Source organism: Sceloporus undulatus, chromosome 2 (genome assembly GCF_019175285.1).
Source record: "Sceloporus undulatus isolate JIND9_A2432 ecotype Alabama chromosome 2, SceUnd_v1.1, whole genome shotgun sequence".
Classification (NCBI taxonomy): domain Eukaryota; kingdom Metazoa; phylum Chordata; class Lepidosauria; order Squamata; family Phrynosomatidae; genus Sceloporus; species Sceloporus undulatus.
The window spans coordinates 2,830,428-2,846,602 of record NC_056523.1 but is presented as its reverse complement, the minus strand read 5'-3'; the positions used below and the strand labels follow the sequence as shown (position 1 = coordinate 2,846,602).

Here is a 16,175-nt window from a genome sequence, read left to right as displayed (position 1 = left end):
AAGTCCAGGAAATTTACAGTCCAAGTTTTGTCATCTTGGCTTCCAGGAAGATATATCTATTTATATCCCACTCTTTCCCCCAGAACTGGGTCTCAGAGTGGCTTTGCAATCTGTGGCCAGCAGCAGGAGAAAAAAAAAATTAAAAGAGCTGCATCCTGTGCACATGTGCAGTCTGTGGCAAGTGGGAGAAAAAAAAATTAAAGGACCCACACAGCTCAATGCTGCATTCGCTGCCACCCGTGCAGTGGCTTCATCTCCGTTTAGGGCACCCTGTGAGCCAGCGGTATGGTTGCTGGGGTTGAGATATAGCTTCAGGTGAGCCGCATTCACTCCCCCCCCCCTGCCCAGTGTGGTTGCTCCATGCAGCTTCACTACGTCCCCAGGACGTGGCTCAGCAGAAAAGGCAGCTTCATGCCGCCTTCCCCTGCCCTTCTGTACCATGCCAATATTTTATTCTATTTTTCCTGTAGAACAAAAATCCATTACATGCACACTTCTCCTGAAGTTGTTGTATGAACAAGGTGTGTCATTCATTCATGATCATAGACCAAATATAAAAATAAAACACATAAAAATACACACAAATATTGCTACAATTAATAAAGCCCGGACTAAATACAATGAATAATTCAATAGAACATGATCAGTTGTCTCTTTTGCTAGATTGAAATATGGCCAAGTATAGATGACACCGTACTACTAGTGGAAAACACCATGGACTTGAAAAGTCAAGGAAGAAAGTGCCAAGGCTGGCTTGTTGCTGAACATAAAAACCCAAAAATAATGACCACAAAAAATCTACATAAATTCAACCTAGACAATGAGTTGATTGAAACAGTTAAAAGAGTATGAGTACTTTGTCTCAAACAGCGATCAGAACAGAAACTGCAGCCAAGAAATAAGATTATCTGCACTGGCAAAAGAGAGCAGCTTCAAACCAACTTGAGGCCTATCTGTTTATATGGAATACAGTGTGAACAGAAGTAGTCTGAAGCATGTGTCTTGGGATTGGTGAGATGCAGCCACCAGCACCATTGTTCACCATACAGGTTTTTTGTTGAAGCATACACCATCAGTCTGTCACACAACCCATGATACGAAAGTATGACAAACACAGCAGGTTGCTAATAATGCAATGGATGTATTTACAATATTCACAAACCAGACTGTCCAACAGAGTGGCATGGGGTGAAGGGGGGTAAGGGGGCATGTATGGAGGTTGTCATGAGTGTGCTTTAGTTACAGCTGCCTTGGCCTTCTTGCATCCCCACACTCACTCCATGCTATTTATATGCATGTGCAATGATGCACATTTTCCATGCTAAGTTAGAGCATCAGAGCTTCTTTTTGCTCTTGTTTTTAGCTCCAGAGCACAGCTTTGTGTAGGTTTTCACATGGTTTCACATTGTATGCTATATAAACAGCTAGGCCTCAAGTTGGTTTGAAGCGGCTCTATTTTGCCAGTGCAGACAATCCCCTAGTCGTTGTCTTATTTCTTGACTGATATGTAGCTTGATATTGTCTCTCTCCCTTCCTTCTAATGCGGAAAAGATAGTTTTCGATCTTGCCTTCGAAGCCCCATAAGGCTCATTCCTCTCACCTTGGAGTTTATAGCACATCCTAGAGCTATTCTACTAAACTCTTCTTTGTATTTCTTGGTGAATTCCTTAAAAGATTGTTCAATAATAATAATAATAATATGCTTTATTTTTATACCGCTTTTCCGAGGTGATCAAAGCGGTTCACAAAATCGTTTAAAACATACACATCATAAAAACAACCTTACAAAAAACAATAAACATTGAACAACATGCAATAAAGACAAGCATGATGGTGGTCGGAGGAGGGCTTGTCTTCTTAGCAGGCGGAGGCCTGTTGTTGCTGCCTGCTTCTCTCCCCGCCAAGATGGGCGTCGAGGATGGCTGTTCTTCTTAGCAAGCGGAGGCGCTGTTGTTGCTGTCGGCTTCTCCTCCCCCACAAATGGCGGTCGGGGGGAGGGCTTGTCTCTCTAGCAGGCGGAGGCCTGTTGTTGGCTGGCCTGCTCTCTCTCCCCTCAAGATGGCGGTTGGGAGGAGGGCTCGTCTTCTTACAGGCAGAGGCCTGTTGTTGCTGGCCTCTTCTCTCCCCCACAAGATGGCGGTCGGGAGGAGGGCTTGTCTGCTTAGCAGGCAGAGGCCTGTTGTTGCTTCTGGCCTGCTTCCTCTCCCCCTCAAGATGTGCTTGCCAATTTTAGATATTTGTTTAAAAACAGAGGTGACTGTGTGAGCTGTCAGAAACTTTGAGATGCCAAAAACCTAATGACGGAGACAGCAGAAAACCTTGTTCAATATCTGAAGGACATACATTATATTATTTCCACACTCATGAATTTCTTGAAAGCATCCCTCCATAAACAGAAGTGTAAATCTGTTTGTGGTACCAATAGATATAAAACCTGGCTTACTCATTCTAACCTTTTACTGCAATCAATTGCTCAGCTTGAGTTGTTTTGTACTCTAACCATCTCTGTATCTAGAGCATATCTTGACACATTTCTTATTTCCCATTTCTATATACCGTGTAACTCGACTATAAGTTGACCTATGTATACTCGAGGGCAAATTTTGGGGCCAAAATTATGGATTTGATATGACTCATGAATAAGTTGAGGATAAAACTTAGGGTCATGTAACAAAAGGGTGGTAAAGGGACAACTTTAATGTCTTCATGCAGAAATGTATTATTTAGTTCTCTTCAAGCCCGATTCGTCTTGGCACTCCTTTCAAGAGAAGCATCAAGAGCTGCTATACACTAGCGCCATTTTTCCTGCCAAACCAATCAAAAAGGTGTCATGGTGAAAAGATAGAGGGTTTGGTGCTTCTTTCGGGTGTTCTTGTGGTGAACTAAGCCCTTACCTTTCACTACTCTACTCAGAGAAGGAGAAGATTTAAATATAGTACTGTACTTGACCTGTAGATATGTCAACCCAGTTTTATGGGGTCAATTGTTGGATTAAAATTTCTAGACTTATACAGGAATATGTACGGTATCAAACTGCTATCAAGGCTTCAATTTCCTCCTCGTATCTTTTACCTAATTTTCCGCCTTAGCATAGGGATGCCATAACCCTGCTGTGCCCGTGCTGGTAATGGTTTTTTTGCAGTTTGGCACGGTCACGGTCCCGTTCACTCTAACCTGGGTTTGGGCCCGGCCGGCAGCCATCGCGCCTAAAGGAACACTCGCCCCCTTGAGGCTGGCGGCGCCAATGGCACAGCAGCTGGAGCGGAGCTGTTTCCAGCCCCACTCGGCCAGGGCCACCTCAAGGAGGAGGCAGACACCTTGGAGGAGGAGGAGGAGGAGTGAGACCTCTGGGCCAGCCAGGGGGAGGAAAAGCGCCCTTCCTTTGTGCATGGCGAGGAGAGAGGAGGGGGGAAACAGGAGGAGGAGGAGGTGGTGCCCCATTTTCAAAGGTTTTTTCCCCCCCAAAGAGCACTTTCTGTGTACAGTAAAGTCCGGTGAAGAAGCATGGGATGTCGGATTGGGGACAAAAGTCCCTTGCCTTGCCTCCCCCTTCCCTCCTTCCCTCCCTAGTTCCCTACTTACCTTCCCTGCTTCGGTCAGGCTTCTCCCCTTTGTCCTGAGGAAAATGAAGCCCTGAGGAGAGGCCGGGGGCTGTCCCCAAAGCCGCCAAGTTCTCGCTCCTTTCCCTTCTCTTCTCTCAAAGGCTCCAAAAAGAGCCTTTGCAGGAAAGGGGAGGTCCGGGAAGAGCAGGACCGGGCTAGTGCCCAGGTCTCTCCTCTCCTTTCCTGCCTTCTTTGGGGGAAGGGGAGGTCTGGGAAGAGGAGAGGGCCTCGAGGACAGGCCTGGGCCGAGCACACAAGTCCCTCAGGAGCCTGTGTCCTCGGTCTAGGCTTGTCCCGCCGCGGCCCAGGTTCTCCTTTCTGGGAGTTCCTCTCCCCCGAAGGGGTCGGGGGGAGAGGAAAGTGAAACTGGGAGGGAGAGGCTTGGATCTGCTTTAAAAAAAAAGTGTCCTACTTGAAAATGTTGTCCTACATTTGTCCCGGTTCGGAGGTCCTGATTTATGGCAACCCCACCTTAGCAGTTTTTTTCAAATACACATAGATCTACTTCTGTTACTCCAGGTATTCTCTCAGACTTTAACTAGCCATTGAATATAAAATTAAAGGTCCTTGACCCTAAAACCCTAACTGGAAGACTTAAAGCTTCCACCTGCTAAAATAGCTTAAAGAAGTCACTTTGCAGGCGTTTAAAACATAGGTGGGTAACAATACTTTACTGAGGCCCGCTGCCCATGCTGCCTCCAATGCCATTTGAGTGTGTCTTTTTTCCACCTGTAAAAACAGAATAGATTTACTTTGTTTCTTTAGCCACTGGGTCTCTCATGCAGGCCGGGTCCTTTTTTTCTGCTGGATGGTTTTATAAGTCCAGGGTCCCTCCCCTCCCTTGGTAGTTCTTTACTGAATTGCTAGGATTCTCCAGAAATGGTCTGGAACCTAGCTCCCATGCGCCTTTTGTGCTCCAACTCCACAAAACTGGGAATAGACAGAGCCAGCTATTCCCATAAGGATTGGGAATATGAGAATGAGTCTGATGTGTCCAAAAACACCTGGCAGATCTGGTCCAAGACACACTGGCCTCTTTTCCCTATACCAAGACAGAAACTGGTCAGAAAATGTAGAATGATTGACTATTTTAAGTAAAGTGTAATGGGCCTGCTTCTTTTCCCAGCAAAGATTTTTAACCAGATTTTGACTTTTAACTGCACTTTTTTGTCTTTTAATAAGCAATATATTTTAATGTATCATTTTCCTATTTTTAATTGGATTGTTCTTTTAATATTGTGAACCACTCTGAGCCCAAGTTCAAGGGAAAGAGTGGGATATACATTATTATTATTATTATTATTATATTATTACCAGATGAATGATAAGCTTGAAGAAGGGAGATCAGCTGGTCCCATTCCATGAGTGTTTGGAGCTATAAAATTTCCACAGGAGAGATTTCATAATGCAAGGGCAAGGGCAGAGGCTAGATTGTTTGGTTTCTAATGAGCCAGTGTGGTGTAGTGGTTTGATCATTGGACACAACTCTGGAGATTAGGAATTGATTCTCTGCTGAGCCATGGAAACCCACTGGGTGATTTTCGGCAAGCACACATTCTCAGCCTCAAGAGCAAATGGCAACTGGAAGAAAGCCATCTGAAAAACGTTGATAACAAAGAAAAAACATATCTTCGTGAGTAATAATAAGCAAAACAAAAACTGTTATAATGCACGTTTAATACGAACTATTATCAGGTCAAAGAAAATCAGTGTGTGCAGGTACCCCTAAATACTCCTCAGCATTCAGGAGACCAAGAATCAGTGATGTTTATCACACTATACCTAAAGTGCTACATTCCACTTTGACTCCTCTAGCTGCTCCTGTTGCATTTGGGATTGGCAGTTTTAAGGAGGAGTATTTAGAATTCTCTCTGACTGAGAATTCTAAATACCCCTCCTTAAAACTGCCAATCCCAGAATGCAACAGGGGGCAGCAAGGAGTCAAAGTGGAATAGCAGCACACTTTAAGAGTATAGTGTGATAAATATCAGTGACAGGATGGATGCTGAAAATCAGTAGTTCAAAAATTTGAATGTGTTTTTAAAGAAGCTGCCAGATTGATTTCATGGGATCATTTATCCATATTGATGATCATCCGGGTTCTTTATGAACAACTCCGCCAATTTATTTATTTATTTACCATACCACCTTCAACAACTAAGGTTGTTAGCTTTTCTGTTGTTTCAGAGCCAACCGCTGCTACCCTGTTATGGTTCTCTGCACACAGAAGCCACTCTGGATCCCCTTTCCACTCCTGCTGAGCTGGATGGGGCTTCTTGAGACCACCTTTTTTCCAATAGCTACTACCACCTGATGAATTACCTGATCCTCCCCCTTAGCAACACACCAGGCCTTTGCTAAGTAAGGACCTGTACAAAACAGAGGCAAAGGGGCAGACAGAGGCTGCCCCTTTCTCCCTTGGATCATGGCCATGCCCTGGGGAGGTGCGGTGACGTCTCTTGTGCGCAGCACCATGCCCTTAGGGAGGAACATCTTAGGGAGCTGGGTATGTTTAGCCTGGAGAAAAGAAGGTTAAGAGGTGATATGATAGCCCTATTTAAGTATTTGAAGGGGTATCATATTGAGGAGGGAGCAAGCTTGTTTCCTGCTGCTCCAGAGACTAGAGCTTGGAACAATGTGTTATCAAATTTGGTTTTATATAAATTTTGGGTGCCATGCAATCTGAATCTATGACCCCTGACTGATCCCATCGCTAGCTGCCATTATGCTAAGAGCAAGCTGACCACGTAGCCAGCAGGCTTGCTAGGCATGGTCACGGGGGGGAAAGGTAGATTTCAAACCTTCAGCAAGCAGTTTGGGAGTTGCCATACTAGTTTCGCTAGCTGCCCAAAGCAGGAGGACAATAGCAGTAGCTTCCTCCTTTTGAGAGCCAGTGATTGACTTAACGGCTCAGCCATCGAGATATTTGTCCCCTCCTGAAAAGTGCCAGACCTCTTCTTTGTGTATCCATTGTGTAAGTTTCAGCTTAGACAAAGATAAAGTCATCAAGCCTTTGTTCGCCAGGCTGTCATAGCCTGAGGTTATATTTAGGAGTATAAAAGGACCCCGATTCCAGCCCTTCCTTGGGCTTGTTGAGCTTTGAGTTCCAAACCTGAAACCTTGCTTGTAGAGCATCTCGCTCTGAGCTTGAGTTCCCAGAGCATCTTGCTCTACTGAAATCACTTGAGCAAAGCCAAGCTCACTGTCTTTCGGGCCTCTAAGTTAGCTTTGTCCGCTGGAACTCTGCTCCTAGCCACCGCGGTCGCCGCTTTCCTTTCCTGTTCCCACAGCCGTGTCTCACCATCCCTCAATCCGTTGCCTTGGAGAAGACTTCAAAGGTAAATATCCCAACGGTGCCTCTATCCTTTCTCCTTTACTCCTGAACTCACCCCTCCCTTGCTTTAGCATTGAATGTGTCTATGCGTTTGTGATCCCCTCTGTTGTGTGGCTTTAATAAATGTTTTATATTTTTATTGCAACTCATTGGCATTTTGAGTCTCTTTCTCTCTGGGGGTGGACTAGATGACCTCTGATATACACATAGGGACACAACCCCGCTGCGTGCGTTGTTAGGACACACCTCTTGTAATATTTGAGCTAATTAAATTCCCCTAATTCGATCCTTCCTAACAAATGGATGCAAGCTACAGTAAAGAGATTCTATCTCAAGATTAGGAGGAACTTCCTGACAGTAAGGGGTGATCGACAGTAGAACACACTCCCTGAAGGGAGAGTAGTGGAGTCTCCCTCCTTAGAAGTTTTTAAACAGGCTGGATGGCCATCTTTCAGGAATGCCTTATTATGAGTGAGTTTCTGCATGGCAGGGGATTGGACTAGATGGCCCTTGGGGTCTCTTCCAACTCTGTGATTCTAAGAAGTCTTTTGAAAATTGGAGGTACTCCCATTTATCGTTAGGGCAGGTGTATTATATGTAAGAATGGACTTGTTGAGCTAGGGAGCAGCATTGAAAATGTTCAAATGTGGCAGAGAGGCTAATGGACACTCATTGCCCTTAACCAGGAATTGGTTGCAGCTGTGGATCTAGACAGCAGGTGATTGTCCAAGATTGCCGCAGAGTGTGCCAGAGAGCAGCACATAGCACTTATGTAAATATGTTGTGTCACCTGGAGTGGTAGACAGTAATCCAGGTAATACAGGAAATTGTATAGGAAAAGGTTGAGCTAGGTTGCCAAATGGCAAAAATGTATATAAGCTCAAATCATCTTTGTACAGTGTGGTTTTGTAGTTGGTGGATGGTGTGTAGTTTTGCTCTTGTGTGTGTTTTGCAACCAAGAATAAACAGTGCCTATTTGGAGAAAAGCCAACCTACGGTGCTTTAATCTAGCAGCTGTTTTTCCTGATGAAGCTCCAGCCCGCCAGTTTGTCTATCTAATCACAAGCTTCCAAGATTACTCTGTGTTTATCTCTGCATGTTTATCCCAAAACAGGACTGTACAGGGCAAATGACTGTAATCTTTTCCACCAGTATCAAGCTTGCCTTAGTTTAGAAGGACTGAATTCTTTGTCTTTTGCATGTGTAAGACCAGGACACAAATTGGCTTGGTGCTGGCCTTGGGCAACCATTGTCTCTCTATCTGACCAGGGATTTTGCCTAGAAACGGGGGGGGGACCACACCAGGCAATAAGTCTTTTATTCTTCGCCTAGATTTGCAACAGCTGTGGCTTTTCCCAGCTTCTCATAATCCTACCAAAATGAATCCTACTGTTTTATCAGTAAGAAAAGAAAAGGGAAAGGCATCTCTATCTAGTGGAGTTAAGGGGGCAATTAATCCAAGTAGTTGATCTCGAGATTTTAATTTGCTTTTATATGATGTTTTAACCAAATGTACTTCTGATTGTATTTTATATTGTAAATTCTGTGCTGTATAGTTGCTTTGAATTTGTAAACTGCTTTGATCCCAGGAAAAGCGGTCTAGAAATAAAGATTTTATTATTATTTATTATTGTTATTGTATGTGCCAGTAGCCTACTTCAAAGGAAATGTAGATTTCACCATGGAATATTGAGAGGAAAGGGGAGGGGCTTAGAGATGAAGGAATTGCTGCTAAAGAGATCTTCCTCTTTTTTTTCTTAAGCAGATAATGAGCAGGAGAGTGAGACCTACAAAGAGCCAGCTGTGGCATCATGGGAAATAACCAAACTTCTCATGGAAAAAGAGGAATTTGGAAATCGAAGAGGACCTAAAAGGCAGAAAGGAAACCAAGCAGAGAAGAACTCTTTTGTTTTCTTGGGCGCTGATCTTGCTAAACCTCTGGATTCACAGACAAAACAGCTACAATGTCCTGTCTGTGGGGAAATATTAAAATATAAATCACAGTTCAATATACACTTGAGAGTTCATACAGGAGGGAAGCCCTACAAATGCATGCATTGTGGAAAGAGCTTCAGTCAAAAGGCCCATCTACATTCACACCAAAAAACCCACACAGGGGAGAAACCATATAAATGCATGGAATGTGGAAAGAGCTTCAGTCACAATGGAAATCTACATATACACCAAAAAACTTCACCAGGGGCGAACCGTACTAAATGCATGCAATGTGGAAAGAGCTTCAATCAAGTTCCCATCTACATTTACCTCAAAGAACACACCACAGGGGAGAAAAACCATTATAATGCATGGAATGTGGAAAAGGCTTTACTCAGACTGGACATCTACCTTCACATCAAAAAACGCACACAGGGAAAAATCTATAAAATGCATGAATGTGAAAGAGCTTCAGTAGCAGTGGAAGTTTTCATTCACATCAAAAAACCCACTCGGGAAGAAAACATATAAATGCTTGGAATGTGGAGAGCTTCCCTCATAGTCAAAATTTGCATATACATCAAAGAACCCACACAGGGGAGAAACCATATAATGCCTAGAATGTGGAAGAGCTTCAGTCAGAGATACACATACTTACATCAAAAAACTCACACAGGAGAGAACCATATAAATGCATGGAATGTGGGAAGAGCTTCAGTCAGAGGGACATCTATTTCACATCAAAAAACTCACACAGAGAGAAACATTTGAATGCATGGAATGTGGAAGAGATTCAGTAGAGTGATGTCTTTATTCCACATCCGAACCCACACAGGACAGAAACCATATAAATGTATAGATGTGGAAAGAGCTTCTCTCATAGCCAAAATTTACACACACATCAAAGAACTCACACAGGAGCGCAACATTACATGCATGGATGTGGAAAGAGTTCATCAGAGGGGACATCTAGATAAACATCAAAATACACACACTGAGGAGAAAACGTATGAGTGTATGGAATGTGGAAAGAGCTTCAGAGGCAGTGAAAATCTACATTCACATCAAAAAAACCCACACAGGGGAGAAACCATATAAATGCATGGAATGTGGAAAGAGCTTCAGTCACAATGGAAATCTACATATACACCAAAAAAATTCACACAGGGGAGAAACCGTATAAATGCATGCAATGTGGAAAGAGCTTCAATCAGAGTTCCCATCTACATTTACATCAAAGAACACACACAGGGGAGAAACCATATAAATGCATGGAATGTGGAAAGAGCTTTACTCAGACTGGACATCTACATTCACATCCAAAAACGCACACAGAGAAAAAATCATATAAATGCATGAAATGTGAAAAGAGCTTCAGTAGCAGTGGAAGTTTACATTCACATCAAAAAACCCCCCTCGGGAAAAGAAACCATTAAATGCTTGGATGTGGAAAGAGCTTCCCTCATAGTCAAAATTTGCCTATACATCAAAGAACCCACACAGGGGAAACCATAAATGCATAGAATGTGGAAGAGCTTCAGTCAGAATCACATCTACGGTACATCAAAAAACTCACACGAGAGAAACCATATAAATGCATGGAATGTGGGAAGAGCTTCAGTCAGAGAGGACATCTATATTCACATCAAAAACTCACACAGAAGAGAACCATTTGAATGCATGGAATGTGGAAAGAGATTCAGTAGGAGTGATGTCTTTATTCCCATCACAGAACCCACACAGGACGAAACCATATTGTATAGATGTGGAAAGAGCTTCTCTATAGCCAAAAATTACAACACATCAAAAGAACTCACACAGGAGCGAAACCTATACATGCAGGAATGTGGAAGAGCTTCCGTCAGAGGGGACATCTAGATAAACATCAAAATACACACACGAGGAGAAAAACGTATGAGTGTATGGAATGGAGAAGCAGCTCAGTAGCAGTGAAAATTATCACACAAAAAACCCAAACAGGGGAGAACCGTATAATGCATGGAATGTGGAAGAGCTTTAGTCAGAGTGGAAATCTACATATACACCAAAAAATTCACACAGGGGAGAAACCGTATAAATGCATGCAATGTGGAAAGAGCTTCAATCAGAGTTCCCATCTACCATTTACATCAAAGAAACACACACAGGGGGAAAACCACTAAAATGCATGGAATGTGGAAAGAGCTTTACTCAGACTGGACATCTACATTCACATCAAAAAACGCAAAGGAGAAAAATCATATAAATGCATGAAATGTGAAAAGAGCTTCAGTAACAGTGGAAGTTTACATTCACATCAAAAAACCCACACAGGGAAGAAACCCTATAAATGCTTGGAATGTGGAAAGAGCTTCTCTCATGGTCAAACTTTGCGTATACATCAAAGAACCCACACAGGGGAGAAACCATATAAATGCATAGAATGTGGGAAGAGCTTCAGTCAGAGAGGACATCTATATTCACATCAAAAAATTCATACAGGAGAGAAACCATATAAATGCATGGAATGTGAAAAGAGCTTCAGTAACAGTGGAAGTCTACATTCACATCATAGAGTTCACACAGGGGAGAAACCATTTGAATGCATGGAATGTGGAAAGAGGTTCAGTAGGAGTGATAGTCTTTATTCCCATCACAGAACCCACACAGGGCAGAAACCATATAAATGCATAGAATGTGGAAAGAGCTTCTCTCATAGCCAAAATTTACACACACATCAAAGAACTCACACAGGAGTGAAACCATATACATGCATGGAATGTGGAAAGAGCTTCAGTCAGAAAGGAAATCTAGATAAACATCAAAATACACACACTGAGGAGAAAACGTATAAGTGTATGGAATGTGGAAAGAGCTTCAGTAGCAGTGGAAATCTACAGTCACATCAGAAAACCCACACAGGGGAGAAACCGTATAAATGCATAGAATGTGGAAAGACCTTCTCTCATAGTCAAACTTTGCGTTTACATCAAAAAACCCACATTGGGGAGAAACCTTATAAATGCATGGAATGTGGGAAAAGCTTCAGTCAGAATGTCCATTTACGTTCACATCAAAAAACCCACACAGGGGAGAAACCATATAAATGCACGGAATGTGGGAAGAGCTTCCGTCAGAATGTACATTTACATACACACCAAAGAACTCATACAGGGGAAAAACCATATAAATGTGTGGAATGTGGAAAGTCCTTCTCACATAGTCAAACTTTACGTTTACATCAAAAAATTCACATGAATGTAAATATAGCATTGCCTGGAATGTGAAAGGGCTCCATTGAAAGTGGGCATCTACATTCATATCAAAGCCACCACATATAGGGACACCGTCTAAAAGCATGAAATGTGGAAGGAGATTTTGCCAGACTGGACACCTACATTCACAGAAGAAGCGGATGAGAAGGAAAGTAAAAGATAGCAAGGAGACTGCAAGCAAGCCATATGCCAGGCAGCTGCCCGGCGGCACAAGTGCTGCCGCCACCTTGTGTTTTAACTTTGTTAATCGACTTCAGGGAAGAGATTGATATGAATTGCCGCAAAACTGGGTCATTTAAACTTCCTTCATTGCTATGCTTGTCTCCACTGAGTGAAGTGTAAGCTTAATTTATCTGATTATTTAATTGTATATATACAAGAACAGGAAACGGAAAGAGACAGGAAGGAGGGGAAAAAGACAAGGAAAAGAAAATAATAGGTTTGGGAAAGAAATGTTAGGAAAGAGAAAAAATGAAAAGGAAAGGAAGGTAGAAAAAGGATAAAGGCAAAAGACAAGATCATGGGAAAAGAAACAGTAGGAAAACCAAGAAAAAGGAAGTCAGGTAGAAAAAGAAAAGGAAGAATAGATTGGAATACAAAAATGACAAGGGATTTAAGATTAAAAGGAGGAAAATTAAAATACTTGTAGGGTTATCATTACAAATACATCAAGGACAAGAAGATTATAGATGTGTATTAAGATATATATCTTAGGTGCGTTACAGACCGCCTAAAAGCGGCAGTCTGCTGGCGCTGCCGGTTGCTCCGCAAGGGAGCCGCAGCAGCCAAACCGCGCAGCTCCCTCATGGAGCAAAAAAGCCCCAAAATGGCACTTCTTTTCGCAGCGCTCTAATGACGCCACAAGGCACCAATGGCGCACTCACAACGTCATTAGCGCCATGTGACTCCAGACGCTATGCATCTGCGACATCAAAATGGCGGCCCCCGTGTGGACAGGCACCACCATTTTGTATGGACCCAGTCCGTACTAGGGTTAGGGGAGTCAGGAAGTGACGCCCCTTCCTAACCCTAGTACGTCCTGGGGACATACTATACGCCCGTCCAGAACGGGCCTTAGACTTCAAAAAATGCTTGCGAAAATTGATACATCGTGTTTGTAAACAATGTAAACATGGTGGAGCTAAAAGGTATATAGATAATGATGAACAAACTGAAACAAAGATTTAAATAATTGTACAGTTATATTGTATGAGAGATTATTTTATTGCAAAAAAATTACAATAATTTTTTTAAAAGAGGAATATGTAGCATGTGCTAGAAGTTAAGGTCATCTTGAATCGTAGCTCTTGTCAAGATGCAATGAGCCCCAATTGATTCGGCCACAATTTTGGTTCCAGAACCCTGCATTATGGTCAAGATATTGCCTAAATGGTTTGATAGGATATGTAATGAAGGTTAAGGACACATGGTTAATGACTGACATGGCAGTCTAAAGATTATGTGAGAGCTTAAAGTTGGCTAGTGGATATTGGCTTTAAAAATAGGTGACAATGATACCATCTTGGGGAAACTGGTTCTACTCGAGGTTGTTACCATGCTATGGAAATACAGTATGTGTGAAATGTATGAGAAGAATTTATGAACTGGTTTGGTTAAAGCATATAGTTATAAGGTTAAGGTTGTGAGCTATAGTTATAGTTCCAAAATAGGTAGAATTTGATTGTGATATTTGTAAGACTGCCATACAGATGGGCAGAATGGGGCATGGTGGCGGCGACACTAGGGTTAGGGAGTGCACACCATCTGCATGCTCCCTAACCCTAGTCCATGGTGACAGTGGCATCATGGCGGCTTCCCGTCCACACAGAGGCTGCCATGATGCTGGCGCTGCCGCTGAGCACTCAAACATGGCACACAGGAAGTGGCGTCATGACAGCGCCACTTCCTGGTTCTGGCGCCACAGGCTTTGTTACCACGCGGCAACCAGATGGCGGGAATGAAGCAATGGGAGCTGGCCCTTTCTCCCATGGCTGTGTCTGTCAGGGTGTCCTGGGGCATGAAGCCCCAAGGACACCCCTTTTCGAGACCACGGAGAAGCGGCATTTTGCTGCTTTTCCATGGTCCCGAAAAGCACCGGATTGGGCCTCTGGGGTGCCAGTGAGGCTACCCTGCCCCAACCCAGAAAGAAAAGGGGCGGTCTGTACCACACCATAGTTACTTATGTTATAAGGTTCTGTTTCCAGTTTGCTCTGTGTTAACATTAAGCATTATAAAATTGTTATAGAAATACTATAAGGTTTCACTGTATTTTGTGATTGCTGTTACACCAACAATAGCTATAAATTATATCAGATTACAGAGTATGTATGCAATAGATTAAAGAGAGAATAATATGTTAGGGGTTGATACAGTACATTTGGACTGGATGGCCCATGTTATCTCTTCCAACTTCATGATTCTATGATTCTAATATGAGTTCCATAAACATGTTACAAAGATTTTTGAATGTATTGTGATATATTTAATTAAAGGGATAGTGTTTATATGTATTAGATGAATCCATATATGCAAAAACTTAAGTATGTAAGAGTATATGAGTGGAGGTTGTTAGCATTACTTGTCATTAAGAGGGTTATTAAGTGAGTGATGAATTTTATAGATGGATAATTGTGTCAATTTTAATTGATTTCGTTACTAAGATCCTGTGTCAAGATTAAAATCAGAAGTGCCGTGAGTCTGTGTCATTGTTTGTAGACCACCAGGTGCATGGAGAAAAGAGATTATTATGTTCTAAAGTATTTCAAGGCCATTAAGCTTTGGCGAGAAGAGAGAACCTGGGAATAGAATTAGACTATTTTGAGAAACTTGGCCTGTTACAGACTGCCAAAATAAAGCTGCTTCGGGTCTCTTTGGAGGTATGCTGTTTAAATGTTGCATGCATCCTAAGAGTCTGAAAGCCATGCCAAAGTCACGCTCCAGTCCTAAGGACTGGCACACAGCTTTAGCACAGCTTCTGGCCTCTTAAGATGCGAGTATCATTTAAACAGCACACCTCCAAAGTGATCCGAAGCAGCTTTATTTTGGCCTGTCTGTTTGGGCCCTCTATGTGCAGGAACTCTTGGACAGAAAGTGACTGCATTACAGAAATCTAAGCGAGAGGTTACCAGAGCATGTACCACGGTTTCAAGGTCCCTTTGGCACAGGTAGGGTTGCAGCTGGCGTATCAACCGAAGTTGATAGCAAGCACTTCTGACCGTCGCATCTACTTGAGATGTCAACTGCAGAGACGAGTCCAGAAGTACTCCTAAGCTGCGAACTTCGTCCTTCAGGTGAAGTATGACCCCATTCAGGACAGGTGGATAAATTTCCTTCCCCGGGCCTGGGGAACCTATCACCAGTACTTACGTTTTCTCTGAATTCAGGCTGAGTTTGTTTTCCCTCATCCAGCCCATTACTGACTCCAGGCAGGCATTCAGAGGAGAGACACCATCCTTAGACACTGCAGCAGTCGGAGGCACAGAGAAGCATATTTGGGTGTTATCAGCATACATGCCTCTGGATGATCTCTCACAGCGGTTTCATGTAAATGTTAAACAAAGTGGGGGACAAAATAGCACCCTGAGGGACCCCAGATGTTAGTTCCCTCTTAGAGGAGCAAGTGTCCCCCAACGGTACCATCTGGAATCTTCCCGAGAGGTAGGATCGGAACCACTGGAGCGCAGTGCCTCCGATGCCCAACTCCCTCAGCCGTTCCAGAAGGATACCATGGTCAATGGTATCGAAAGCCGCTGAGATGTCCAAAAGCACCAACAAGGTCACACTTCCCCTGTCGATGCCCAGATGGAGACCATCGACTAAGGCGTCCGTGGCAGTCTCAACTCCATATCCCAATCTGAAGCCTGTTTGAAATGGGTCCAGATAATCGGCTTCATCCAAGACTGCTTGGAGTTGGAAGGCAACCACCTTCTCGATCACCTTACCTAAAAATGGCAATAATGAGACCAGTCTATAGTTATTTCTCACCAGGGGGTCCAGGGAGGGGTTTTTGAGCAACAGTTTAACTGTTGCTAATTTTAAACTAGATGGAAA

At 43.1% G+C, this 16,175-nt stretch overlaps 2 protein-coding genes across 2 annotated transcripts in view; both read left to right on the top strand.

Annotated features, from left to right (window-relative positions):
• LOC121922912 (zinc finger protein 239-like) overlaps positions 1–9,402 on the top strand; it is a 28,423-nt gene extending 19,021 nt beyond the window's left edge. Inside the window, exons 3-4 of the mRNA XM_042452859.1 lie at positions 6,893–6,940; positions 8,702–9,402. Coding sequence (XP_042308793.1) covers positions 6,893–6,940; positions 8,702–9,402 — 749 coding nt within the window. The remainder of the gene's footprint in view (positions 1–6,892; positions 6,941–8,701) is intronic.
• Positions 9,403–11,222: 1,820 nt separating this feature from the next.
• Positions 11,223–16,175, top strand: part of LOC121922952 (zinc finger protein 420-like) — a 38,873-nt gene continuing 33,920 nt past the window's right edge. Inside the window, exon 1 of the mRNA XM_042452933.1 lies at positions 11,223–11,990. Within this exon, the coding sequence (XP_042308867.1) occupies positions 11,373–11,990 (618 nt within the window). The 5' untranslated portion in view covers positions 11,223–11,372. The remainder of the gene's footprint in view (positions 11,991–16,175) is intronic.